This window comes from Mytilus californianus, unplaced genomic scaffold, assembly GCF_021869535.1.
Source record: "Mytilus californianus isolate M0D057914Y unplaced genomic scaffold, xbMytCali1.0.p SCAF_57, whole genome shotgun sequence".
Lineage (NCBI taxonomy): Eukaryota > Metazoa > Mollusca > Bivalvia > Mytilida > Mytilidae > Mytilus > Mytilus californianus.
In genome coordinates, this window is record NW_026262709.1 from 709,710 (window position 1) to 737,638 (window position 27,929).

Consider the following 27,929-nt stretch of genomic DNA (forward strand, 5'->3'; position numbering starts at 1 on the left):
TAAATCGATTGAGAAAAAACAAATTGGGGTCACAAACCAAAACTGAGGGAAACACACCAACTATAAGAGGAGAAAAACGACACAACAGAAACACTAAAATGCAACACACACAGAAACGAACTATAAAAAAACAAAAGCCATTTTCCTGACTTGGTACAGGGCATTTTAAGAAAAGTGGTGGGTTGAACCTGGTTTTGTGGCTAGCCAAACCTCCCGCTTTAATGGCAATGTTAAATATAACACTAAAATGGCAACATTACATGACAGGACTACAATACAACTAAATGGAAGAACATACAGGACAGAGAAACACACAAATAAACAATACGATAGAACATTACGACAAGCTAATAGTTATTAAAGGTACCAGGCTTATAATTTAATACGCCAGACGCGTGTTTCGTCTACACAAGACTCACCAGAGCATTGATGACCCAAAATTCCAAAAAGTTGTGCCAAATATGGCTACGGTTATCTACCTGGGATAAGAAAATCCTTAGTATTGAAATAATTCATATTTTTGCAAACAGTAAATTTATAAAAATGACCATATGATAGATATACATGTTAACACCGAAGTGGTAAAAGTCACTATAATGTTCAAAGGTCAACAGTAAGAAGTCAAGATCATGTCAAAAGTACTTAGCAACCACCCTTAGTTCATACAAAAGTACCAAGCAACAATAATATTTTGATTCAATACTATATAGACTATCACATAAAACCTTCTTAAAGGGTGCTTGGTGAATATCATCACACAAGTCCTTGAATCTTTACCTAAAAGGAGACAACTGATGATTTCAGTCATGATCTTGTCCTAATCTATCTACTATAGATTCCCAAAAATCAACAAAATGGGCGGAAATCGCCATTCAAGGGCAATTCATCCTATCAGGATTCGATTGACGAGTTCCGCTACAATTATCACAAAAAATTACATTTTATCACTGACTGCTGTGGTTTTCAAGATAATAGCAAACAATTGCAAAAACCGTGAAACAATTATTTTTAGCCATGTCGGCCATATTGGTTGGAAGGCGGTGTCATTGGACACATTTTCAAAATAAGTAACCCTTATGATGAGTGTGGTCAAGTTTGGTTAAATTTGGTCCGGTAGTTTCAGATCATAAAATCTTTGCAAAAACTAACAGACGACGGACGACCACAGACGACAACGACGTACGCCAAGTGATGGCAAAAGCACAAACTAGCTCTTCGCGCCAGATGAGCTAAAAATTGATGGTATTTTCAAAATAAGTTACCCTTATGATGATTGTGGCCAAGTTTGTTTAAATCTGGCCGGGTAGTTTCAGAGGAGAAAATCTTTGTAAAAATTAACAGTCGTAACATTCGACGAACGACCACATACGACGACAGACGCCAAATGATGGCAAAAGCTCACACTGTCCTTTCGAGCAAGGTGAGCTTAAAATTGGTGGCATTTTCCACGATATGAGAATGCCTACTTAAGACTTTTTAGACGATTTTGACCACCAACCCCTTTGTTGTGAGCCTAGATAAATGCATGAAAAAAAACAGCCTTTGTATTTCGAATGATTTTAATGTTTTATTAACACTTAATACACAAAAAAACAAATATCAATGGTGATTCGAAAAGTTCGAACAGGAAACAACTGTGATGATGATTGACTAATTGTCACACCCGTAAAATCATATCAGTGAATTATTTCCAATTATTTTTCAAGAAACACAGTTTCTGTTCGTAAAAGGAATTCGAAATTCTAATCGAAATAAAGAATAACATGTTTCTTAACGAATTTTCTGGTTTTTGTCTATAGGAACAAAAACATTGATGATTGCTAGGCCTTTTCCAACTATATGAGAATGATTTCTAAAGTATTTGGTGACGATATTGACTCCTTTCCTGTCAATAAGAATCTGTGTTATAGTTCATATAGTTCTGAACCCAAATATGTATGGTTGATAGGTACTTTTATATCAAGGAAGGGTCGTTGCTAACAAGTTTTGACACAACCTTGACCTCTGACATTTTACCTCGTTACCAAATAAAAGAAATTGTTGTTCTGAACGGGTTTTTTTTTTCTCTGTCTAATGTATGCGTCTATTTTCCATTTCAGATAAATTCAATAAAAAGACTCAAGGTCAAAGGCTAAAGTCATCAATATCCTTTGATCTTGGGGTCAAACTAAAGGTCATTGATTGAATGTGCAAAATTTATCAAATCCTGTTCATCCTTTATCTATCACATTTGATGAGATATTTTATTAACAATGTCAAAATGATTTAACAAATAACAAAAATGATACTTTATAAGTTGCCATAGCAAGCACCCAAGCAACCTGAATCCCAAACCTTTTGTTATAAATAGTTACTAGGCAACATTGATACTTTACTTTGATAACCTAAATATAAATGGTAGCGGATACAAAACTGTGCTTTTAGTTCATGCAAAATGTCTATAAATACAATGAAAACTCCTTTATGTTAATCGGTTTTGTCAGCTTCCCCCTTTTTCATTATAAATAATTTTTATCTTTTATCTTACTAAATAAATGTTATGTGTAAATGAACAAACGTTACAATACTCATCGAAGTTGAAATATGTGCATTATAACTGCTTGAATTTGGTTAAAATATGCAATGTTGAGCCAACAACAAAGAGGACTCGTTTCCATGACAACGGGGACATAAACAAATTTGTTTTGTCACCATATTCCGATTTGTTTATCGATAGCTATCCACAAACAATTTTTTTTTTTAATCTGAGATTATGCGTGCTGCAGCTTGGTTGATGGTTACAGATAATTGCTATTAAACACTTCAATGGTATACACACAAAAGAAAACTTTATAAATAAGATAATACAATTGACAATGCCCTAAAATAGCACACACCTTTACAGGTAATGCTTACCTTTTATACATGAATATGTCAGCCATTGATTTTAAACTTCCCGGGACAAAAAATATGGAAATAATCTTTCTGAGAGTTTTCTGATACATCGGTATAAAAATGATTGATTGTTTTACAAGCAACACACTTGCCATGTATTTCAAAACGTTTTGCCTTTATTTTGGAAACTAATGGTAATGTACAACCAGTTGTGTTACACATATTGACGGTGTCATTTTAGATAGCTTTATTGTATCATAAAATTAATTGTTTCAATGTATTTCCGTTTTTGGCCTGGAAGAACGAAGTCTAAAACCAACTGATAGTATGGTGATATCGGGCGGTCGGATGGTCGGGCGAAAAGTGGGTACATAATTTGTGTAATCAAATCCTCCTATAGCTTTCAACCCAGATCCCTCAAAGTTCACAGGAAGCATATATGTTGAACTAAGCATCTCCTGATATAGAATTGATTATATAGTTTCTTCTCATTTTTCCAGACTTGAGATCTTAGTCATTTTTAGCAAAACATATGAAAGAGGATACAATTTTTGTGTAATCCTTTCCTCGAACAGATTTCAAGCCAGATCCCTCAAACTTCACAGAAAGATTATACACATGTTTTGAAGTTGTGAACCTGCTCATATGGATTTTTTTTTAAGAACTTTTCCAAATTGTTACGGACTTGCCTATAATTGCCTACATCCACTTCATTTGAACTTTGGTGGATAGTTGTCTCATTGGCAATCATACCACATCTCCTTATTTTTATATTGGAAACTTTGTTATTTTCCAGCAAAATTTACAACCTTCATGCAATTGCAACTACATTGTAAACATTTTTCTTTGGGTAGTCACAAATATTACAACTCGGCCATTTGAGAGTTTACCCTTTTTGTACGTTTCTCTCAACCATTGCAAGAGAACAATGAAAAATGGTAAATCACCAAAAGGTGTATTTATTCAAATATTATTGGAATCACATACTTGTACCTTTTTTACTTTTTTCATTCGAGCGTCCTTTAGATGAAACGCACGTCTGGCGTACAAATTTTAATCCTGGTATCTATGATGGGTTTATTTGCAATCAGATAATAGATTGTATCTAAATCTGAAGCCAACAAAACTTTTTTACAATATAACATTCCCCTCAAAAATGTTTTATTGTCTATTTTGTTTGCAATGGAAAAACTACATGTGTGTGTTTCTTTAAGTTCATATTTATATGCAGGTAATTTGTGCTTTGAATTCTGTGTATATTCTGGCAAATTACAAAAGGAAGTAAATGCAAAAATACTAAAATATTAAAGACTTTCAAATTATGTTAATTGTATTGATAAATGAACAGGTAAATATAATCTGGACTCTTTTACAATTACATGTTTAAATACCCCAGGTCTACATATCATACCTGCATCTATCTTTCCATTTATTCTGTGGTTTGTCTTGTTTGTTTAATGATAAATTGACAAAATTGATTTGAAAAATATGGCTATGATTTTTTGATTTTTTTTCAAAAACTATAAACTATCACAAGTAATGTTTAATCTACTTTTCACAGTTTTTGATTTCGTGACGACAAGCTATTTGACCGGGAATGAGTCATGGAGGTGGCCGTCTTAGGTATTAATATTGCATAAGTTTGAACCGAAGTCACATTTGGTTCCAATCTATTTAAAGATAGGAGTGGACAGAAGAATTCTAGCCGTTTTTACGTTTGGAAAACCTCGTTAGCGTATCATATTGTATGTTTTTCTGGTTTTTACATAAGATTTTAAAGGTATACACTTTTGAATTTCAGCTTGAAATCATTGTCATATAGTAAACTTTAATTGAATTTTTATTGGCACGTCCTCATTTCCTGGTCAAAAATTACATATAGAGAAACAGGAATATGGTAAAAAAAGTAACTAGCATCTTAATAGATATTTCTATTAATTTTGTGTACGCTTTAATATCACTCTTTTATCTGTAATTTATTGTGTCATTTTTAAAAACTTCAAACTACGTTCCAGTCTCCCGCCAAAATGATGAATTTTAATATTTGGAATAACTCCCTGAACGTCTTAGAAGAAATCTGGATTAAATCGAAGAAAATTGACAATGCCGGGGACCGATGCGATATATCTGTGTTTCAACTGACAACCGACATGTTTTCGCATTCTATGATCTTTAGATACAAGAATACTCGTCTAATCTGTAAATTTAACGATTGTGCTTATTCACGATTGTTATGTTTTGACTAAGTGTCGATTCGCATGGCCGGTGATTCATGCATGACAGGACAAGCTTGATTAGTTGACGCTGCCGGTCTCCCTCCTTTTGGAGTTCATGCGATTTCTTCATTTTTTGTGTGTTACCTTGATTTGTCTTCTAAGGAGTCAGCAACTTATATCAGAACCATGATCAAATTTTTATTAAGCGTTCATTGTATTTTTGTAATAATGTGATTGTCAGAAGTGCATTATTAATGTAACTGCGAAATAGAAAATAATGTTGGATTTAAAGAAACATTTACAAAAAGGTGTTCTGACAAAATAATAAAAATGATACTATACATGATTTTTTTTAATGTTTGCAGGTTAAAGAATAACAATGAATAGTCCTGAGAGTAAAGAACTGATGAAGCTTTTCAAATGCTCAACTGATATTGCAACACAAGTGGTTTGTGCTTTTGTTGACACCAAACTTTTACCACAATATGGAGGGAGTTTTCATAAGTATCTTGAAGATGAGAAACATTTTTTCTACCACCAATGGGAACCCAAAAAAACCGCATGTTGTGCTTGTCCGTCTGCTGGATGTACTATTCGTAGATCGAAAAAAATAGAAAATTGGATCTTCAATACTTTTTATGATGACACTGGTCATGAACATCGTAACCACGTTTTAAAAAAAGGGCAAACAACGCAGCAAAGATGCCTCCATAAATATGTGACACGAAACATACGTTTAGATATTCTGGACATAACTATATTGTGTTTCATTTTACTGTGCTCGGGAACATTAACTGCAACAGAAAAGGTAGCAATAGAAACGATTAACAACAAACGGAATTCAATATGCCATGCTTGGTCAACGAAATGCTTTTCAATGACGCAGTTAAATGATATATGGACAGAATTTGCGGTTTCTTCTTTGACAAATCCATTTATGAGGCCCATAATACAATCGCAAATACAGTCTTTAAAACAATGTGAAGTTGAAAAAGAAGAAATTGCGTTACTTTCAAGTAAAATAGATGAAATTAATGCAGTAAGTTAAATATTACTTAATCAAATGCAACTATCAATTTAGATAGCTATTTAATCAACCAAAATAAAGATTTGACATGCATTTAACAGAAAATTTGGTTTGAATTTGAGAAAAAATATTTGATTCGAGTACTGTTTTGTACAAAAACATTACTGATCAAAGATGCCAGGCTTTTTAATTCTTGAGTAAGCCAGACGCGCGTTATGTCTACATAAGACTTATCAGGGGCTCTTATATAATAAATAAAAACCAAACAAATCCACAATCTGGTGTATTACATAACAATAAATGAAAAACAAATATGACAGTGAGCAACCAACGACAATCTGTGAATAACAGAGGCTACTGACGACCGACAGGCACATATATAATGTGGCGGGTTAAATATGTGTGAGATCATAATAACTCCCCGCCAACCTAGGACAGTGGTGTTACAGCACAGCATTGCTTTTCAAATATCCAATATTTTCAAATTAAATAGATACAAGATTAAATTGTCACTGTTGCAAATTCGAAGGTGAACAAACAGAGTGGATACATTTTAGCCTGGTAGTTTCATTGTGAAATTCATCAATCTATTTAATCATTTTTTAACGTCAAACACATAATTAGACCATTCACTCAATATATTTAGTACTTTTTTATTACTAGGTGCTGCAGGAAAACAGTAGAATACCGAACAACAGCAACACGCTGACTAATATGGAAGATAAATTAACACAATTGTCTCAACAGAACTCTGAAGATATCAAACAACATACGAGTCACCATGTTAGTCAGGTACAAGAAGTTCTGTCACAAGAAATAAAGGAATTAAAAGGTAAACTAAGAAAGAAAAGGGGGAGTTATAAATAAGAGAAAAATGTCAATAGGATCATGTAAAATATTTAAATCTGCTAATGTGTTACAAGGACAAATAGAAAAAAGCAGAAAAGGGGATTTGCATAAAATAATAATAACAATTAAAAAATACCAGAAACAAATGTTTTGATAAATAATTTAACGATTATGGAAAGAGGCGACTGACGCCTAAAGGATACTCATAAGTCAAAAACAAACTGACAATTTCTTTGCAAAAATCAAAAACTACCAAACGTTAAGCAACAGTCTACTAAACATAACATAGAAAAATGAGCAACACGAACCTCGCCAAAAACAAAGGTGATCTCAGGTGCTCTGAAAGGATATACACGTCTGTGTTTTTGTGTAGATTATCAGCTAAGCGGAAAAAGAAAACTAATAGTCGGAATTCCTGTTTCTTAACATGAAACAATTGACTTATAAGAAATTCTTCTAGTATCTGTGATGTGGTTTTTATCCCAAACGAACTGAGTTTTAATTTCTGGAAATATATTATAGTGCAAACATTAAGTTTTAATTGAATGGAAATGTATTTTTCGGTTGATGCATGCATAGGAGGAGACGCTAACTCTGTCGATGCACCCTGTCTGGCTGCTTTTTCTAATCGAGATTTGAACATCGGTATACTGCTGTCGCCTTAATTTACAATTTACGTAGTAGATAGTGTTCGGTAGTGTTCGGTAATTATCAATTGGGAATTTATAATACTGTTCCAAGCTAAGATTGAAATTCCATTTAGAAAAAAATGTCATAAAGGATTTTTGGCTGTCTTGATTTTGTTGCTCTTAAAGGATCTATGTATTTGGTTTTCCCAACTTTTGGTCAGATGCAGTCATGCCAACGTATTTGTTTTGGAGGACGTGTTTTATTTAAGTTGATACGAAATTCCAGAGCTTGGGTTTCCTATCACGAATCCATGCTATAGGGTCATTCTTACATGGAAGCTATTGAACACAGGGTTCCAAGTGATAAAGTTCAAGTTATCACTTCGTTTGTTTTACAGACATTATTATGAGTTGGCCGCTATGGAATATCAGTGTCACAAATTGCCATGGATATGTTCGAATTGTCGTTGCCACAATTCTGTCCTCTTTTTCTTGATTGTGACATCACTAAATGAGACTTATCATGGAGTTTGTACATACAAAAGCCAAACGAAAGGTATCAAAATGTGGAATAGGATATGCTTATCCTTTCGCAGCATCTGAGATTGCCCGTTTTTTAGTCAGACTCTTGTTGCTCATTGTTTATTTTTCTATGTAGTGTTTTGTTGACTGTTCTTTCTCTTTTTGTCATTTTTCTTTTTTTGCCATCAGGTTGTGATTTTTGACTTATGAAATTTGATTGTTCATTTGTTATGATCCGGTGACTCTTTTTTCAGATAAAACGTTACGTTTTGATTTTGATTTTAGTCCCATTTTTTAAAGTGTTTTGTATTTTTGCATTGGCATCAAACCCTTACCATACATCTTTGGAATCTTATCTTATAGTTAAGTTCAGACAATGTGCAATTTAGGTATTTATTGGTTTTTTGATATTTTTATATTCAATGTAGACAAACAAGAGATTTTAAAGCCTTGTAACATCAAACGAGTGTACTTGATGTTGATTATTCCAGGAATTCGTTTCATGGGCACACATGTGTGTTTTTTTTTTCAAAAGAATTCAGACCACTCATAGTTATCTTAATATCAATCATATTTAATAATTATTTTGTTTCTTTATTCAGTGAATTTCCTCCATGCGATAAGAAACCTTTCAATGTCAGTTATATATGACAGACAGGTGAATGTGCTTGTTCCACAGGAAAAATTTAAAGGTATTATGATATTCATAATTAATACATTGTTATTTTTATATTTGCTACTTGTTAAATTTTGAATTATTCGAAATACTAAGGTTTTTCTTCCCCCAGGAATAAATTGTTTTTGCAATATTTTGATTATTCGGTTTGTAAGGCTATTCAACTTCGTATTTGGTTTGACCTTCAATTAGTTGCGATTCGAGTGCCACTTATGGATCTTGTGAAACATTCGTCTCGCGTTTCAAATACTAATTCTAGTATCTTTTACAATTTGTTATAACCACTACGTCGATACCACTGCTTGTGGAAGTTCCATCCCCGAGCCGGGTATAACCAGTTCAGTAGTCGGCAATTTTGTGTTGACATGAATTTTGATTGATATTCATTATTCTTCGTACATTTACTCTTTATTTCTTACTTTCAGGAATAGATTGCCTTTTCCGCATTTGCCAAAATTTTTGGAAATTTTCGGCCGTTAAAAAATTTTGATTCGAGTGTTTATGATGAGTCTTATGTAAATTAAACGCGCGTTAGGCGTACCAAATTATTAACCTGGTATCTTTCATGTGATGTTTAATAAATAACGGCACTTAAAGGGGCATTAGCTGTCAAATTCATGTTCACCGATTTGACTCAAATTCTCATATTTGATTTATAACACACTGAAACGTATACCCAAATTATAAAAAGTCTATAATAAACAAGTTACGATGCATTGACTCGATAATATGTATCAGCATTTGGTGTGTATTTTAGTCTAGATGCCATCTAATTAGCCATCGAGATGACCTCCGAAGACTGCCGACGGTCATATAATCCGATATAAACATAATGCAGATATAAATAGATAACGAACACGTGCTATTGGATTTTTCTAGGTCTGTTTGGTTTCATATTATAGGTTGAAACGATATGTTAAATCATAGTTTTTACCTGCATAACAATGAGCTTTTGTGGATCGAATCAGTCAACCAAATGGTTTACCATTGTTTCACTATCAATGTTAACATTATTTTCCTTTTAATAGCTGAACACACATAGTTTTGCGTAACCTATCTCTAGCTAAGGGATTAAATTGAAGGTCACATGAATACGAATTCAATGAGGTCGAATTATTCACTTGCAAGTGAATAATTCATCAGCGATGTTTCTTAGCTTATTTTGACAAAATTGAACCAAACTGACTGCTAAAAGCGAATTACTATTTCACTATTTCACTCTCATTAAAGAAAATCGTATTTGAATTTTTTTATATCTCGTAGCTAATGCCCCTTTTAGGTCAAATTGTTCTATATGTTTCGAAGATCTTCTCATAATTAGGTTTATAAACATGTATTTAGAAGATGAAAAGATGGGCAACCCGTTGTACAAATTGCTTTACATGTTTCCCACTTGAGTGTACAAAGGGGCGGCATTAAAAAACCTCTACTCGAGGACAGAAAAAACAACACCAGGACCGACACAAAAAGAGGGAGAAGATACGAAGTGGTAGTCAAAAGCCATTATTAAAAACAAGTATTCAATACCATCCAGAAATGCAAACAGACAAACAGCAGTAAACAAAACACTGTACAGAAATATAAAGGTTGAGCGACACGAACCCCACTAGAAACCGGAAGATAGACTAGGATGCTACGGAGGTTAGGCAGTTCTAGCTCAACTAGTGTCAACCTTTTTATTACTCTTGCTGAAATAAAATGATAAATCATATCTAATCATTTGGCATCTTAAAATAGCAGATTAATGTCTCTTGTCTAACCCTTCGATTTTCCCAAATTAGAAAAAAAATGTTAGAACATGTAAAACCTGACCTAATGTTAAACATTCTACAGACACAACACAGAAAACTAAAAAGAAAATTTGATCGGACAAAAAATAGAATCTTCTCTTCCTGAATGACATCCGCAGTGTTGCTCATTTGCTCTAATTAAGTTAAGCTTTCTCCGGTGATAGTTAAAAAATGAAAAGGTGGATAGGATGTTTATTATACCATTGTCAATGAAGTTTTTTTTACTTATTTTCGCAAAATTTTCGAAAAATTAGTATTGCCAATAAATTCACGCGTATTTAATTTCGCGTTATTTCCAAAAATATCAAAACGTATATAACGGGTAATATATTCAAGTGCTCATTAACATGATTTTTTACGTATTTATTTGGTTAACAATTATACTAAACAAAATAAACAAAGATCACTAGAATAAGACGTCTGTTCGATAGAGGTTATTATCTGATTAAGTTGTTAGTTGTCCAATAAAGCTGTTATATTTGGCTTGTGGTTTATTACGACCTTTTATCCTGTAATCCTTAATTGGTTTTCTGTATGGGTCACTGGTGTTGTTGAAACAGTTACACAGTTTAGTTGAGGCTATGTAAGGCAAACAAGGTTAAGATGCATGTGCAGTTGTAAATTCCGGTGATATTTATTCAATGTATTTTATATGTATGTAAGCTGCATTTGTATTCGCGTGTACTTATTTTCGCGAAAATATACCTACCGTGAAATTCGTGAAAATATAAACACCGCGAAAAAAAAGTACATATACAGTATGTCGAACGAGAAACGTAAAACTTAGTTGTGAAATCTCAACTACAGATGCCAGATACTTGGTAACACAACTACATACAAGTGAGATACTGGACTATTCGATCAAAATTTCGATTAAGAAAAGTTACTGTAGTGATAAGCAGCGACTCTCACTATGAAGCTTTTTGTATTATGAGCTCAATTAACAAGTTAGAAGAATTTCGTATTGTGTCAAACAAATGGTATGTTTCATACTCAATATGATGAAAATCTGATAATTGACTTTATCAGATTGTACTTGTGTATTTTTGTATAATATAAACAACATGTTTCTTTGTTACAAGCAAACCGGAAATGGAATTATCTATTCGATTCTAACCCATCAACATAGTAGTAAGGCAAACATATGAAGTGATATGGGCTTTTGATGACTAGTTAATTTCCTATGTGATTTGAAGCAAGCAGTCACTAGATAGGGCTCACTATCGCAAGTCTTGGAAGGCCAAACAAGAATATAGCATAAAGAATAACATTATAACACAAATAACAGTCCACAGACAATTATTATAAATAATGAAGTTAAAAAAACACAAACTCCAACTTAAACTGGCGATGAATTCAGGATGATGAATGAGTAAGGAATTCTTACTTTTCTCCTTTCGTTTACCTTATGAAAAGTACAGATCCGGAGAAAAGAAGCTTTTGAATATAGTAATGAGTAAAAACAGAAGGACGGTATTGTAAATACAACAGATGGAACATTCCTGTGGCGACAACTCAAACCGACAATTTCTATGTACAAAATTTAATCATATTATTGTTAGTTTTTATTTAGTGTGTATATATCAATATTTTCTAAGAAACATATTGTAATAAACCAGTGTTGCAGTTTTATGAAGATAATGAATTTTACATAGGTTCCATTGAATGTCCTGTATTGTGGCAAATGGCTACTCCACAAGGATGGGATATAGAAGAAGTAGAGGCAAAGTTGAAAGATCCAACATTCGAAGGCGAGGTGGTAAAAACCAAATTTGTAAAGAAAGGATCTTTAATTATCATGACAACAATTTCAGCGAGCATATTGAATGATCAAAAAGCTTTTGAAACTGCAATCAAATCATTTCTTGACAAACTGGTAGAAGTGTGTCATATAGATACAAAAGTACATGCACAAGTTGACATTAGGCTACATATTTTGGATCCTAATGAAGGTAAGCGTAAAATAATTATATCTATAATCTATAGACAATGATGCATACCAACGACACAATATAATACTAACTTTAAAGTAAAGTTTCCAAAGTTAGCAATGCACCTCTGTTACAAACAAATAAGAATATTGGTTGAAATTTTATAGAACCACATAACTCTAATGTAAAACACGATTCATGACATGAATAAAATCAAAAGTTTTCAAACGAAATTAACAATCACCATAAAATAACCCTTAAATAACAATAAATCAATATAATGTGTGGAATCATGCATATCTCGAAAGAGTTGCATCCAGTTGGAATGACATTATATGGATGGCTGGACTACTGATATTTTAGATGGTTGGTTAATTCATTTAATACATTTTACTGCAATTTCATTATATTTCTTTTGTATGTATAATTTGATATCAGTGAAATCAAATGTACATTTTTTTATTGTATATTATATAATTGACAATACAGTGAACCCTATCATACATGGCTTTATGACACGGCATACAAAATTAAGAAGGAAGATCATACCCTGCATAGTCTGTTGAAATCTGAGATGTATCAATATGAAATCAAAACATAAAGACTCTTCTCAAATTTGTAAACAGTTACAATATATCTATTCTCTGTTAAATGAAATACGTGTTTTGTAGGGCGTGGGAGAGTGGGGATTAAGTCTATGGTCTGGAAATAATTGCCCGAATAGTAGGGGGTTGATAACTTTACAGTAGTACAGTCTAACATGACATAAATGTTTGGTTATATTTTGAATTGTTTTCGCAATGACTGTTTCAAAATCGCGTCCCTTGAATGATATTAAAACGGCAAATATACAGTAAGACATTTACCACTTGTCATCATTACTACCTTTTATGAAGTGTCGGCCAAAATAAAATTTTCGTTTTTTTAGGATACTGTTCGAATGCTATGCTCTTTGCATATATGTTCAGATCATAACCAATTTTCACTTTGATTGTGACGTTAAGCATCACATTGTATATTGAAATGCATATGTCATGTCTACGTTTTTACCAAAGACTGTTCCAATTTTATGCTCCTCGAGTTAACTTTAATATTGTAATTGGTAAGGTAAGCTCTAGTTTCTTTGGGTCTTTCATCCTGATATAGGATCTGGCAAATGAGATTTCGAATAACTTTTTAAATGTGCTATGCAATTAACAGAAATCCGTATACAAACGTTCCCCCAAACCAAGCCTCTGATAAAAGTTATTTTGAAAACCTGAAAGTTCATGGAACATGTTGATAGTTATCGAACAAAAATTCATTAGTTTTGATATGTAAATAGGATGACGTTACGATACTAATTGTTGTCCCAAAATATATGTACTTTAAAACAATTTCAGTGAAATTGATCTTTAAAGTTCCAAAGACAAGCGTTCAAATGGAGAACAAACTCAGTCAAACTGATATGACCACAATGGATATCGAAAGTAAGCATATTGTACAATATAAATAAAAAGAAAGAAGACAATAAGTAGATTGCATTAGGCAATATATGATCATGACAATAATTTTTTTCAGTTTAATTGTGTGACAATTACTACGTTTTAGACAAAATTATAAACCTGTTATCTTTCAAGAAACCCAAGGTGGTGGGTGTTTTATCCTATCTCCACAACAAATATATTTTTGTTCCAGTAGATCAAACCTTATATTGTTTTGTATGCAAAAACGATGTTCAAACTATACGGACTTAATTAGCAGGGATGTTCTCATGGCATAAAAACTGCCCCAACAGAGTTAGAAAAAAGAACTGAAATCGAAACTGAAGTTTTACGGTCATCATCACGAATAAGTTGACCGATACGTTATGTTTGTGTCTCAACACCCTAGTCACACGTTTTATCAGTCTTAGATATTTCTAGATACCAGAGTAGTCGTCTAATCTATAATTTACGATAGAATATGTTCCAATTGTCTTACTACAATCCCGTCCTCTATTTTCCCCATTGTGACCTACCAAATTAGACTTGTCACCGGGTTCGTACTAACGTGAGCAACACGACGAGTGTCACGAGTGGAGCAGTATCTGCTTAATCTACCTGCGCAACTGGGATTACGCCCAGTTTTGGTAGTGTTCGTGTTGCTCAGTCTTCAGTTTTCTATGTTTTTTTAGTATACTGTTGTTTGTCTTTTGGTGGATTTTCTTTTTTTTTGCCATTGCGTTGTCAATATAAAAATAAGAAGATGTGGTATGATTGCCAATGAGACAACTCTTCACAGGAGACCAAATGACACAGAAATTAACAACTATAGGTCACCTTACGGCCTTCAACTATGTGTAAAGCCCATACCGCATAGTCCGCTATAAAAGTCCCCGAAATCACAAATGTAAGACAATTCAAACGAGAAAACTAACGGCCTGATTTGTGTACAAAATAATGAGCGAAAAAAAAACATGATATACAGCAACAAACGACAACCACTGAATTACAGGCTCCTGACTTGGGACAAGCACATACAGCATGTGGCGGGGTTAAACTAGTTTGAAGGCGCCAACCCTCCCCGTAACAGTGGTGTAACAGTACAACATAAGAACAAACTATAAAAATCAGTTGAAAAGGGCTTAACTCATCAGATGGATACAAAGCAGAAATACATATAAAATATAAAAAAAAAACACAGAAATCACCTGGCAGGGTACTTTATACATCCATATTATAAAAAGACACTAAGTACAGATCTGAGAGTACTCGCAGTTACTGAAAGCTAGATCAAAGCCAATAACAACTAGTAAAAAAAAACATGCATATAAGACTAAAACATCAATCAGTACACATCCAACATCCAATGAATTTAGTTTAAAGACGTCATTATCAGTCATTGAAAAACATGACCTTGTACAATGCCAAAATACAAGTATTGACAGATTGTACAGCCATAAATGTGCATATGTATATAAAATAACATTTAGTTTGATTTTAATTTACTGATAACAAAATCAAAATTAATACCAATAAAAACAATATTCAAAGATATAATTATAGTGTTGAATTGCAAACCAAATCTTTACATCTATGGACGAATTTAGCAAAAGGTTTTAAGTAATTTGTGGTAACGAAATCCCTGACTTAATAATTTACCAGTAATACGTAGATTATTGAAATCCAAAACGTCACAATAGACACGGGCATAGCGAACGAGTTGTGATATATATACACCGTAAGATGATGCCAGAGGAACATCAACGTCCAAACAAGAAAAAATAACAATAGGGAACGAAAGATCCTTCCTTTTGTCGTAAATCTTAGTGTAGAATTTCCATTGTAAACTGAAATATCTACATCTAGAAAAGATCAGTTATTACCATTTATATTTGATTTATTCAAAGTAAATTCTTTTTGGGTTAATGAAAAAATATCATCAAGATAACGGTAGGTGTTGTTGAATTTATCAATTAAATGCAATTTAGACTGGTGTTTACTGAATTTGGTCATAAACTGTGATTCATAACAGTACAAGAACAAGTCTGATATTAAAGGGGCGCAGTTGGTGCCCACAGGAATACCTACAAACTGTCGATAAACTTTATTGCCAAAACGTACATAAAAATTGTCAAAGAAAAAATTAACAGCTTCAATCATCTCATCACACCTCCAGTAAGCATATTTAGCATATTAAGCTTTCTCATTAGAGAAGAAGGCTTCAAATGAGCTGCAGCAACTATATTTCCTTTCAGATTTACCAAACGACCATTTAATTAAATAGGAAAACTTTTGTTTGATAAGATTGTGGGGAAGTGTAGTGTAAGGAGTGTCAAACTGTCAACAGAATCAAAAGGACCATCAAAAGATCGTAGATTATCTAAAGCATCCAAAGAACTTTAACATTCCAAAAATAATTAATTCCACTATTTTCATATGTTTTATTATAAAAGTTAATGATAGGTTCTTTAATATTAGTTAAGGAACTAGTTAAAAGCACTGAAAGATTCGTTGTAGAAAACTTACTAGAGGCCGAGATGAAACGATATTTTAATGGGTTTTTTTTTGTAGTTTAGGTAACCAATACATAGTAGGGACCTTCAAATGTCCAGAAGAGGCCCTAAGCTGTGATGTGGTTGAGATATGATTATTTACCATATGACTCTCTGTTGAGCGCACGGACTTGAATATTCAAGAATTTAAAATTTCATTCTTAACAACGTCCGTGTAATATTTACGACATACCACCAACACATTGTTGGCTGCGTTGTCCTCCGGTACAAACACAAACCACTTTGCAAGTACTTGAATAGATATAGGAAGATGTGGTATGAGTGCCAATGAGACAACTCTCCATCCAAGTTACAATTTATAAAAGTAAACCATTATAGGTCAAGGTACGACCTTCAACACGGAGTTTGTTTCTTATTCTATAGATAGCGTATTATGTACTCTTTTATTTATTTCTCAATTATTTGTTTGTTTTCGACTTTTAGTTTGAATGTTCCTCTTGTAACTTTCTCCTCTGATATACAGAATGTGTTTTATTCTCGTTTTTGGCATTTTAAATGAGTGTGGATCTGAATGGCGGGTGATTCGTGAATAGCAAGAGACGCTAACCCTGACAACGCCCCTGTCTCACTCCTTCTTTCGATTCCTTCAGTTTGTGTATATTACCTCGGTTTTATTTTTTATTAATCGGTGTATGAAATTTTAACATCAATGACTAACGCAGCCTTATTTTAACAATGTTATTACATTGTAAACTCGTTTTGAATATACACACGAAGTAAAAAAAACCTTGAATGTATTGCATGAACTCCAAATGCAGCATGGCGGGTGAGTGCGTCGAGAAGGTATCTTGCTATGCACGAAATAGTATTAAACTAACAAAACTGGGGATCCTTTCTTTGAGTTTTATAGTAGAACCTACAGGAGTTGTCAAATTTGACTGGAAATGCAGGTATTTCACGATTTCATTTTTAGACATATTTGTACTCACTATTTTGACTAATATTGATGTTTGAAATGATCACAAACATGTTCATAAAAGGGGGAATAAGATACCAAGGAGGAATCGAAAGTCATAAAATAGAATGACAACTTCTCAAAGATATCAAATGTACATGTTTCGTCTACACGAGACTCCCCGATGGAGCTCCAATCAAAACAATGAAGGCTTCGCCAGTTTTGAAGTTGAAGAGCGCAAAATCCAACATTTCTTTGATTTCGAACCTATGTGCGTTTGCATATAACACATTTGAATGTATGGTGCTCACATCAACACATTTAAAAGAAGAACATTGAAACCCCCAAAATGTAAAATTTGCATTTTATCTGCTTTTATAAAGAGCGGTGAATGGTGTATGAATATGTGTTGCATTAAGATGAACTTGTAGGTTATTTCTTTTAAGTTTTTGGAATCGTAAAAAGAAGATAGCAATTATTTATTTTTTTTAGAGAGTACTACGAGTAGTTCAAAAGAAAAATATCATTTTACTTTGAGAGTTTGCTTTTTCAATTAAAAAAAATAAAAGCTATTCTAAAATGAAGACACCAACCAATTTAACATTTAACTGATAAAATGTGAATGTGATAACCAAATCTCCAAATCACACTTCCTCCAGTTCCAGCAGTGACATATAAATGCTCCATGAGATTAAGTTATATTTGTATTTTTATGAATGACAGAATCAAAATATATAAAAGAAAAAACTTTTTGTCTTCAATAGGACAGTTAGAATTTGACTTCAACTATCTAAACTTGCTATTTTTTGCGCTTCTAGCATTGAATGTATTCATAAAAAGTGCACGGGCCTCCAATGACAATTTGCGACGAATACAATATAAGGAGAAATACCCCTACATCATTATATACTAGTATTTATTATGACAATATCTATTATTTTTAAAATGCTCTGTCGATCCCTGTTTACGAATCAATCCTCGCTCCATTTGGTTTGGTTGATTGATTGCTTAACGTCCAGTGTCAAATGTTTCATGCATGTTTATGACAAAAACAAATTAACAATAAATACATTATGTAGGTCTTGTAATAGAGGCTTTTCTGGTAGAAGGTCGTGAAAATTTTGACTGCCAGTGGAAAATGAGGGTACATTGATTTAGAACAGCAATTTTGCCTCACAACAGGCCACCTATGGACCCCTCAAAGAATTGTTGCAAAGATTCTTAACTTGCAAAGATCATGGCACTCTCTTTACACGAGGCATCGGATTTAATGTCCCCATTCTGACAGGACGTGGCTGCGTACTTGTACACCCCGCACAACCAAAAGGACGCCCCACTTTAGCAAGGGTTGTACTGCCAGTCGGAGGAAGACCAAGAGTGACCATACTTCAATTCCCCAGTCACCCTTGGGGGCAGTTCGTTTAGAGTTCAAACTATTTCCAAAGGTTCTTTTGGTTTAAGTGTTCAAAAAAGATGTACGATTTTAACCCAGCGATACACTAAATTTGTCTTGTATCTATAGAATATTTCTGATACCTTGTTTAGCGTAAAAAAATGACGCTTAATGACGTACTGTATTGGACAATAAAATCTACGCGAAAAATGTGATCCTCATCTGCTTCTTTATTTCAAAACTTCATCTTTCTTTTGCAGCTATGGAGACGAAAAGCTATGGTAAGCATTGAACTATTTGATTATTAATGTATTTGTTTATCTTGCATTCTGCTATCTATTATTCAAATTACTTTTAAACAAATAATGTCTACATGTGTAATGGTTCTATATTGAGCGTATGGTAATGTTAAAATTATTTTTGGGTTGTTTGTTTGTTGTTGTTGTTTTTTGCTTCACAGTTCATAGAATAAAAGCAATGAACGTACTTTGTCATGCTTTTTCTTGTTACTACAGCTCTTATAAATCAGTTTTATATCATTCACAAAGAACAGTGTGTGGTGTAGTCAGAAATGTCGGAAATGGAAGGAGTGGCATTGGTAGGAGGACCTTGTATGTTATTTCTGTTCAGTCATTCAAATCATTAACAAAATATAGCAATCAATTAGAAATGAGAAAATTATTAGCAGTTCGAAAGAGCAATGTTAGTTTACTTCACGAGTTTGTTTTTGATAAAGACCCTGCAGTGATGTATACATGCGCCAGATGATCAATTAATATATGTACATTGAAATGCCTTTCATTAAGGATACATTTATAACATGTCGGTCATTTTCAATAATTTTATTATCAAAGTATATTGCTTCTGCAATAGGCGGTAAGAATTTGACTAAATCTCAAAGCTTGCCAACTGTACAGCTTACATGATTTGAAATACATTTACTGCACTGATAGCATTGAATTTATTCATGAACCGTGCACGAACCTCCAATGACAATTTGGGACCAATAAAATAATAAGTCCAATACGCTTATTCCTTATGACAGTTTCTGCAGTTTTTGAATACGATCTAGTTAACCCTGTCTATGAATCAAGCCTTGCTCCATATGGATTTCAGACGCTTCGTCAAATTGTTTTTGTTTACGTGTTCAAAATGATGTACGACTTTTTGCCAACGATGTTCTAAATTTGCCGTGTATCTCTAGAATATTTCTGATTTCTGAATTTACATTATTTCATTCTTTGTTTTGATAACAGTTCATACTTTCAACAGTGTACTTTTCTATTGTTCTTTTCTTGTATAAATCTGGTAAGTTTTTTAGAACAAAGGTCTCGTTTCTTTTAACTTGTCTTATTCGTGTATTGTTCTGTGTATTTGAATGTTTATTCCAACTTTATAACAGTTAGTTCAATATCATTTTCCTGTTGACAAACTGAAAATTAAAGCAATCTATGATCTTTAAAAAAAAAAACAGAGAGGAAACACCTTCGTGCCCCCTCCCTCAGTTCACGGAATAAACGTATACGATGGGATTCAATGGGAAGATTTGCCGAAAAAAGGTGGCCGCCTCTCGGAATATAATTGTAATACTTATATATGACAGCAAATATTGTTTTACATTTTATAAAAAGAAATTAGGACAAAGAATTTTGTACTCAATCATAATATTATTTTTAAAATATTTATTCTGTCAGTTGCAATATTGTCAATACTCCTTTTACTCTTTTTGCAGAAAGGAAGAAAACATACGGTAAGTTCTTCGGTTAACTGTAAGTGGCAATACTAATGATTCATAATTATTCGTGTGGTACTAATTGAAATCGAGTTCATTGTCGAAAGGTAAACACATGTATTAGTGTTCAAGAAGTTCAAAAGTCCTATTGGTCGTGTGCAGAATTTGTCAATGCGAATGCAAGATACCACGAAAAATGAACAATTCCTCAACCCAAAATTCCCGACCCATACACAATAAATAAACTTTTTAAGAAAAGGAACACTTACTTTACATTTAATTTTAGTATTCAGAGTATAAAGACGTTAATATTTATTTCTTCAAAATAAATAAATTTCTAGGGCAAACACACAAATAATTAATATGTATTGATTTATTAGTAGCGTCTTGTATTTCTTGTGGTTTTATGCAGAAAAAAAACAGCGAATGCAAGCTACTGAAAAAAAACAACATTTACTCAACCAAAGAAAATTGTTTTCTTCGAAAATAAATACCTCACAGTATTAAATACAATTTTCAAATGAAGGAACATTTACTCAATACTTATGTTACGTATTTTGAGGACAGAGAAAAAAAATCCCGCTAATATTTTATTTCAAATTTAGAAAAATCTTAGGCAAACACAAAGACTTAATATATATATATATTAATTTATCTTTAACGTCTTGTATTTCTTGTAGACAATGATTTTTATCTTATCTAAAGCATTGAGTATAATTGGAAAGCATATACCTAGAGAATTACTCCTTTGTAAAAATAGGAGTACAACTGTCCTGCGTAAGACGCATTTTGATTATTGACAGTATTTTTTTAATCAAATCAGATGATATGAAAATTTAATTCCTTTTTGGATTGCACATTTCTTGGCTTGCTTCGTTCATGTTGTATTATTTTTCTTTCAAGTACAGCCCTGGATATGTAGATATGTAGATGTTTACATATCAGTAAATTAACTATTTTGACCTTGCTGTCACTAACTCCCTGCGTAACTTAATATGATAATGCGTATTATTGATATGCTTGTTCAAATGGTTTTGTTGTCTATTTTAACAGTATTTTAGCATGTTTAAAAGTTAGGTGTTTGCCTTGCACTGATTTTTTTCAAATTTGCGTTTTCCTATATAAATTTTTCCAATGGTTGACATTAAGCGTGGAGCAATTGAGATTGAAAAAAAATGTTGTTTTTTTCTGCAAACCCCATATCAGAAATTTTCTTTGTCATTTAAGAAAGTTGTTGTTGATTTAAGGGCATACGATACAGTTACAGGGGAGGTAATGACGTTGCTAACGTAAAATGTTATTTTGGCGACGTCAAACTGTGACATATCGGGAAAAGATGTATTTTTCGACTGATTTTTATCATTTAAACTGATTTAACTTGTAAACGAGTTCATGGACCCCTCTTTTTTAAAATGACATTCGGTTTGATTATGTATTAAGATTATTTGTACCAATTTTCATGAAAAAGTCAATAATGCAATTTTTTTAAATTTGATAAATATACAGCAAAAAATGACGTTTTTTCTACATTCATGAACATTTGATGAATTTGAGTTATTTCTAAACAAAAGATTTCATAAATTTATAGGATACTTATATAAAACAGAAATTACAAATAATTTAACAAAAAACAGCTTATGTTTATCTTTTAAAACAAAAAAGTTATGCATTTCTGTCGGAAGGAAAAATACGTCCACAAATCCGAATTTTGAGCAAATATCTGAAATTTCGAACTCATTTTACTCAAAAAGTAGCACATGAAGGTATATTTTTTTATTACATATTTGATTTAATCAGGTAAAAAATAGCCTATTTGCAAATTTTCATTAAATTTTCATTATGGGATAAAAACTGTATCGTATGCCCTTAAGATCTTTAAGTAGTTTCTGGTAAATGTTTTCATAACGTTGTTAGACTCGATTTCATCTAGGGCTTAATATAGTGTTACACAATTTTTTCTTGTTTGAGACGTGTTTTGGCCGTTAGATATCTTTTGGTTTGTATGTTGCTTGGTTGATCTCTACATTGTTTACCTTTATATCTCCCTTTTTTGCATATACATATACAATAAATGTTTCCAGTACTATAATGCTGCAACATAGGAAATATAGACTACGTTCAAAGTTAAGTAACAAAAGTTTGATAATGGTAAAGTAAAACAAAATGTTTACAAGGTCGCCTTCTCTTGATGAACATTAAGAGTACAATATAAGAAATAAGAATTAGACATATATCGACCAAGGACCAGATGACAAATATAGGTAACCTTAAAGTCTTCAACAACTAGCAAAACCTATACCTTTTAGTAAGCCAAAAAGGCTCGGCATGACAAGATGTAAAATGATTCAAGAGAGGAAACCACAATATAATTTCTAAAATTATTCCAATGGTTGTCTTTTGGTAGATTTTGTTGTTTTACCACGGCATTGTCAGTTTGTTTTCGATTTATTAGTTTCAATATCCCTTTGGTATCTTTCGTCTCTCTTTAACATCTATTAAAACGCTTAATTCCAATTGAAACTGTGCTTTAAACGGGAGGTACAATTAGCTATAATGATCATACGAAGTAATGATGAAATGGATAGACAAGAACTTGCAGACAATAATTTTGATGTAAATGAAAATTACACTTTATATAATCTCGTACGCATGCAATTTAGAATAAACAGATATTTATGATGAAATTCACGATATATTATTTATTAGCATCTTTATTGTTCCAGTTGTGCCCAAGGCGGACTGAAAGTATTTTGTTAAATTTCACCAACATTGCAGACATTTTACACTTACTGATAAATTAAAAAAAAAGTGTTTGATTAGTTCTCAACAGATCTTAATTGTTAATCTTAATTGTTAATCTTAACAATAATGGTACTAATTTCACTGCACCAGATGTGCATTTCTACAGTTAATGTCTCTTCAGTGATCTTCGAGGCCTACAAATTCAAAACTTAATATAAATGGGGAATACAATATCTTGAATACAAGTGAAGATATAGAGAATAACAATTGAAGCCTTTTAATTCAAGAACACCATGGCATATCAGAATTTGTGACATTTTGTGCTTTGTGTCGATCTGATGAATCAAGCATTTTTCAAATGATTTTTATAAAATTGAGAATGGAAACGGGGAATGTGTAAAAGAGACAACAACCCGACCAAAGAGCACAAAACAGCCCAAGGCCACCAACGGGCCTTCAACACAGCGTGAAAATCCCGCACCCGAAGGCGGGTTTCGGCTGACCCCTAAACAAAAATGTGTACTAGTTCAGCGAAAATGGACGTCACACTAAACTCCGAAACATATAAATGAACCAAATTAAAAAAACATACAAGACTAACAAAGGCCAGAGGCTCGTAACTTGGGACAGGCGCAAAAATCCGACGGGGTTAAACATGTTCAGTGAGATCTCAACCCTCCCCCTATACCTCTAGCCAATGTAGAATAAACAAACGCACAGTAAAAATCAGTTGAAAAGAAGTCCGAGTCCGATGTCTGAATAGGTAACAGAAGAAACTAAGCAAAATGACAATGATACATAAATTAACAAAGGACTACTAGCAGTTACTGACATGCCAGCTCGAGACCTCAATTAAAGTGATTGAAAGATTATGTCTTCATCATGTGAAATTTAAGCACAATCCCTTCTTTTTTGTTTATTGTTCTGTATATAAATCTTTTATCACTAGTTCATTGGCTAACACATTCCGTAAAGGTGTATTGTTTAAAGTATTAGGGTCACAAGTTACAAAGTTAGAAACCGGTTATTCTACCGTTAACATATTACATACCATCTACAGTTGCTACAATACATAATACTAGTATACTGTGTTATTACCGTAGATAAAACCGAAGAGAAAAGACATTACTCGACTAAGGAAAGCTTGTTCGAGTGAGCTTGGGCGTTGAACAAAGTGCAGGCAATGTTGCCATGCACGATGTCACAGAAGCAGGGTTTGGAATCCCGCTGAGGGAAAAACAAAAAATTACGTTAAGGCCAGGTTTTGGCCCAAGAAAATAAAGTTTTTGAGAACTTTTTTTAAATTTGCACATAATTATGAAGTTACATAATGTTTGAAAATGCATAAAATATAAATGAATAACATAAGATGCTTTTATGTTAAGACGTCACAAAGACGTCATTATATGTTTTTGTTAAACAAAATCAATGGAACTATCGATAAAATTGATATTTAAAGATTATGTTAACTTCATAACTTTTAAATATAAATTTCTTCAAAGGATCAATTAGTTTACACGGATCGTATCTAAATTTACAGGCTTTATAAACAAAATCACCGTAAAAACTAGGATGTGATATCCCATTTTTGATAAGAACTCTACAGGTACAGCCAAACGTCCGAACCAAATCTTTGTATCGATGAAAGAATTGGTAATAAAAGTTTTTAACTGATTTGTGGTAACGAAATCCCCGATTAAAAAATTTACCAGTTATACATAAAAACGTTTATTGAAATCTAAAACGTGACTACATACACGGCATAGCGAACAAGTTGTAAAATATACATTCTGTAAGAAGGGGCCTTAGGAACATCACTGTCCGAAAAGGGAAAAATAACAATCGGGAACGAAAATTCCTCTCTTTTGTCGTAAATATTTGTATTGAGTATGTTTTGTGAAATATCCAAATCTAAAAAAGGACAATTATTGCTTGCTGTCTGTAGTAGTTTTATTCAATGTAAGTTCCTTTGGGTAAATCTCCGAAGTAAAATTAGAAAATTCTTGATTATTTAAAGCAAACGGTTTTAAAGTGTTTTTTTTAGACGTATCTTTACTGAGTTTGGCCATAAACTATGATTCATAACAATACAAAAACAATCTGCTATTAAAGGGGCGCAATTGGTGCCTAACACTGTTCGGATAAATTTCAGACGAAGTATATATAACTTGATTGTTAGCCCTGTATAACCTATGCTTATCCGATAGAGAAAGTATGTCGTGAAAGAAAGGCGAAGATACCAAAGGGAAAGTCAAATTCATAAGTCGAAAACAAACTGAGAATGCCACGGCAAAATACGAAATAATAAGTGTTTGCCCTGCACTGATTTTTTTCAAATTTGCGTTTTCCTAAATAAATTTTTCCAATGGTTGACATTAAGCGTGGAGCAATTGAGATTGAAAAAAAATGTTGTTTTTTTCTGCAAACCCCATATCAGAAATTTTCTTTGTCATTTAAGAAAGTTGTTGTTGATTTAAGGGCATACGATACAGTTACAGGGGAGGTAATGACGTTGCTAACGTAAAATGTTATTTTGGCGACGTCAAACTGTGACATATCGGGAAAAGATGTATTTTTCGACTGATTTTTATCATTTAAACTGATTTAACTTGTAAACGAGTTCATGGACCCCTCTTTTTTAAAATGACATTCGGTTTGATTATGTATTAAGATTATTTGTACCAAGTTTCATGAAAAAGTCAATAATGCAATTTTTTTAAATTTGATAAATATACAGCAAAAAATGACGTTTTTTCTACATTCATGAACATTTGATGAATTTGAGTTATTTCTAAACAAAAGATTTCATAAATTTATAGGATACTTATAAAAAACAGAAATTATAAATGTAGAAACAGAAAACAGCTTATGTTTATCTTTTAAAACAAAAAAGTTATGCATTTCTGTCGGAAGGAAAAATACGTCCACAAATCCGAATTTTGAGCAAATATCTGAAATTTCGAACTCATTTTACTCAAAAAGTAGCACATGAAGGTATATTTTTTTATTACATATTTGATTTAATCAGGTAAAAAATAGCCTATTTGCAAATTTTCATTAAATTTTCATTATGGGATAAAAACTGTATCGTATGCCCTTAAGATCTTTAAGTAGTTTCTGGTAAATGTTTTCATAACGTTGTTAGACTCGATTTCATCTAGGGCTTAATATAGTGTTACACAATTTTTTCTTGTTTGAGACGTGTTTTGGCCGCTAGATATCTTTTGGTTTGTATGTTGCTTGGTTGATCTCTACATTGTTTACCTTTATATCTCCCTTTTTTGCATATACATATACAATAAATGTTTCCAGTACTATAATGATGCAACATAGAAAATATAGACTACGTTCAAAGTTAAGTAACAAAAGTTTGATAATGGTAAAGTAAAACAAAATGTTTACAAGGTCGCCTTCTCTTGATGAACATTAAGAGTACAATATAAGAAATAAGAATTAGACATATATCGACCAAGGACCAGATGACAAATATAGGTAACCTTAAAGTCTTCAACAACTAGCAAAACCTATACCTTTTAGTAAGCCAAAAAGGCTCGGGATGACAAGATGTAAAATGATTCAAGAGAGGAAACCACAATATAATTTCTAAAATTATTCTAATGGTTGTCTTTTGGTAGATTTTGTTGTTTTACCATGGCATTGTCAGTTTGTTTTCGATTTATTAGTTTCAATATCCCTTTGGTATCTTTCGTCTCTCTTTAACATCTATTAAAACGCTTAATTCCAATTGAAACTGTGCTTTAAACGGGAGGTACAATTAGCTATAATGATCATACGAAGTAATGATGAAATGGATAGACAAGAACTTGCAGACAATAATTTTGATGTAGATGAAAATTACACTTTATATAATCTCGTACGCATGCAATTTAGAATAAACAGATATTTATGATGAAATTCACGATACATTATTTATTAGCATCTTTATTGTTCCAGTTGTGCCCAAGGCGGACTGAAAGTATTTTGTTAAATTTCACCAACATTGCAGACATTTTACACTTACTGATAAATTAAAAAAAAAAATGTTTGATTAGTTCTCAACAGATCTTAATTGTTAATCTTAATTGTTAATCTTAACAATAATGGTACTAATTTCACTGCACCAGATGTGCATTTCTACAGTTAATGTCTCTTCAGTGATCTTCGAGGCCTACAAATTCAAAACCTAATATAAATGGGAAATACAATATCTTGAATACAAGTGAAAATATAGAGAATAACAATTGAAGCCTTTTAATTCAAGAACACCATGGCATATCAGAATTTGTGACATTTTGTGCTTTGTGTCGATCTGATGAATCAAGCATTTTTCAAATGATTTTTATAAAATTGAGAATGGAAACGGGGAATGTGTAAAAGAGACAACAACCCGACCAAAGAGCACAAAACAGCCCAAGGCCACCAACGGGCCTTCAACACAGCGTGAAAATCCCGCACCCGAAGGTGGGCTTCGGCTGACCCCTAAACAAAAATGTGTACTAGTTCAGCGAAAATGGACGTCACACTAAACTCCGAAACATATAAATGAACCAAATTAAAAAAACATACAAGACTAACAAAGGCCAGAGGCTCGTAACTTGGGACAGGCGCAAAAATCCG

General features: G+C 32.6%; 1 protein-coding gene across 1 annotated transcript; it reads left to right on the top strand.

Annotated features, from left to right (window-relative positions):
- Positions 1–8,726: 8,726 nt before the first annotated feature.
- LOC127703939 (uncharacterized) lies at positions 8,727–23,313 on the top strand. The gene is made up of 6 exons (XM_052207977.1): positions 8,727–8,809; positions 12,239–12,535; positions 13,897–13,983; positions 19,099–19,119; positions 20,571–20,588; positions 23,294–23,313. Exons 1-6 carry the CDS (start codon positions 8,752–8,754, stop codon positions 23,311–23,313), a joined length of 501 nt encoding a protein of 166 aa, XP_052063937.1. The 5' UTR covers positions 8,727–8,751.
- The last annotated feature ends 4,616 nt before the right edge of the window (positions 23,314–27,929 follow it).

Coding starts and splice junctions, on each gene's coding strand:
- LOC127703939 (XM_052207977.1), top strand. CDS start 8,752: ATGTCAGTTATATATGACAGACAGGTGAATGTGCTTGTTCCACAGGAA. Junction 8,810..12,238: donor TCCACAGGAAAAATTTAAAG/GTATTATGATAT, acceptor AATTTTACATAG/GTTCCATTGAATGTCCTGTA. Junction 13,984..19,098: donor GACCACAATGGATATCGAAA/GTAAGCATATTG, acceptor TTTCTTTTGCAG/CTATGGAGACGAAAAGCTAT.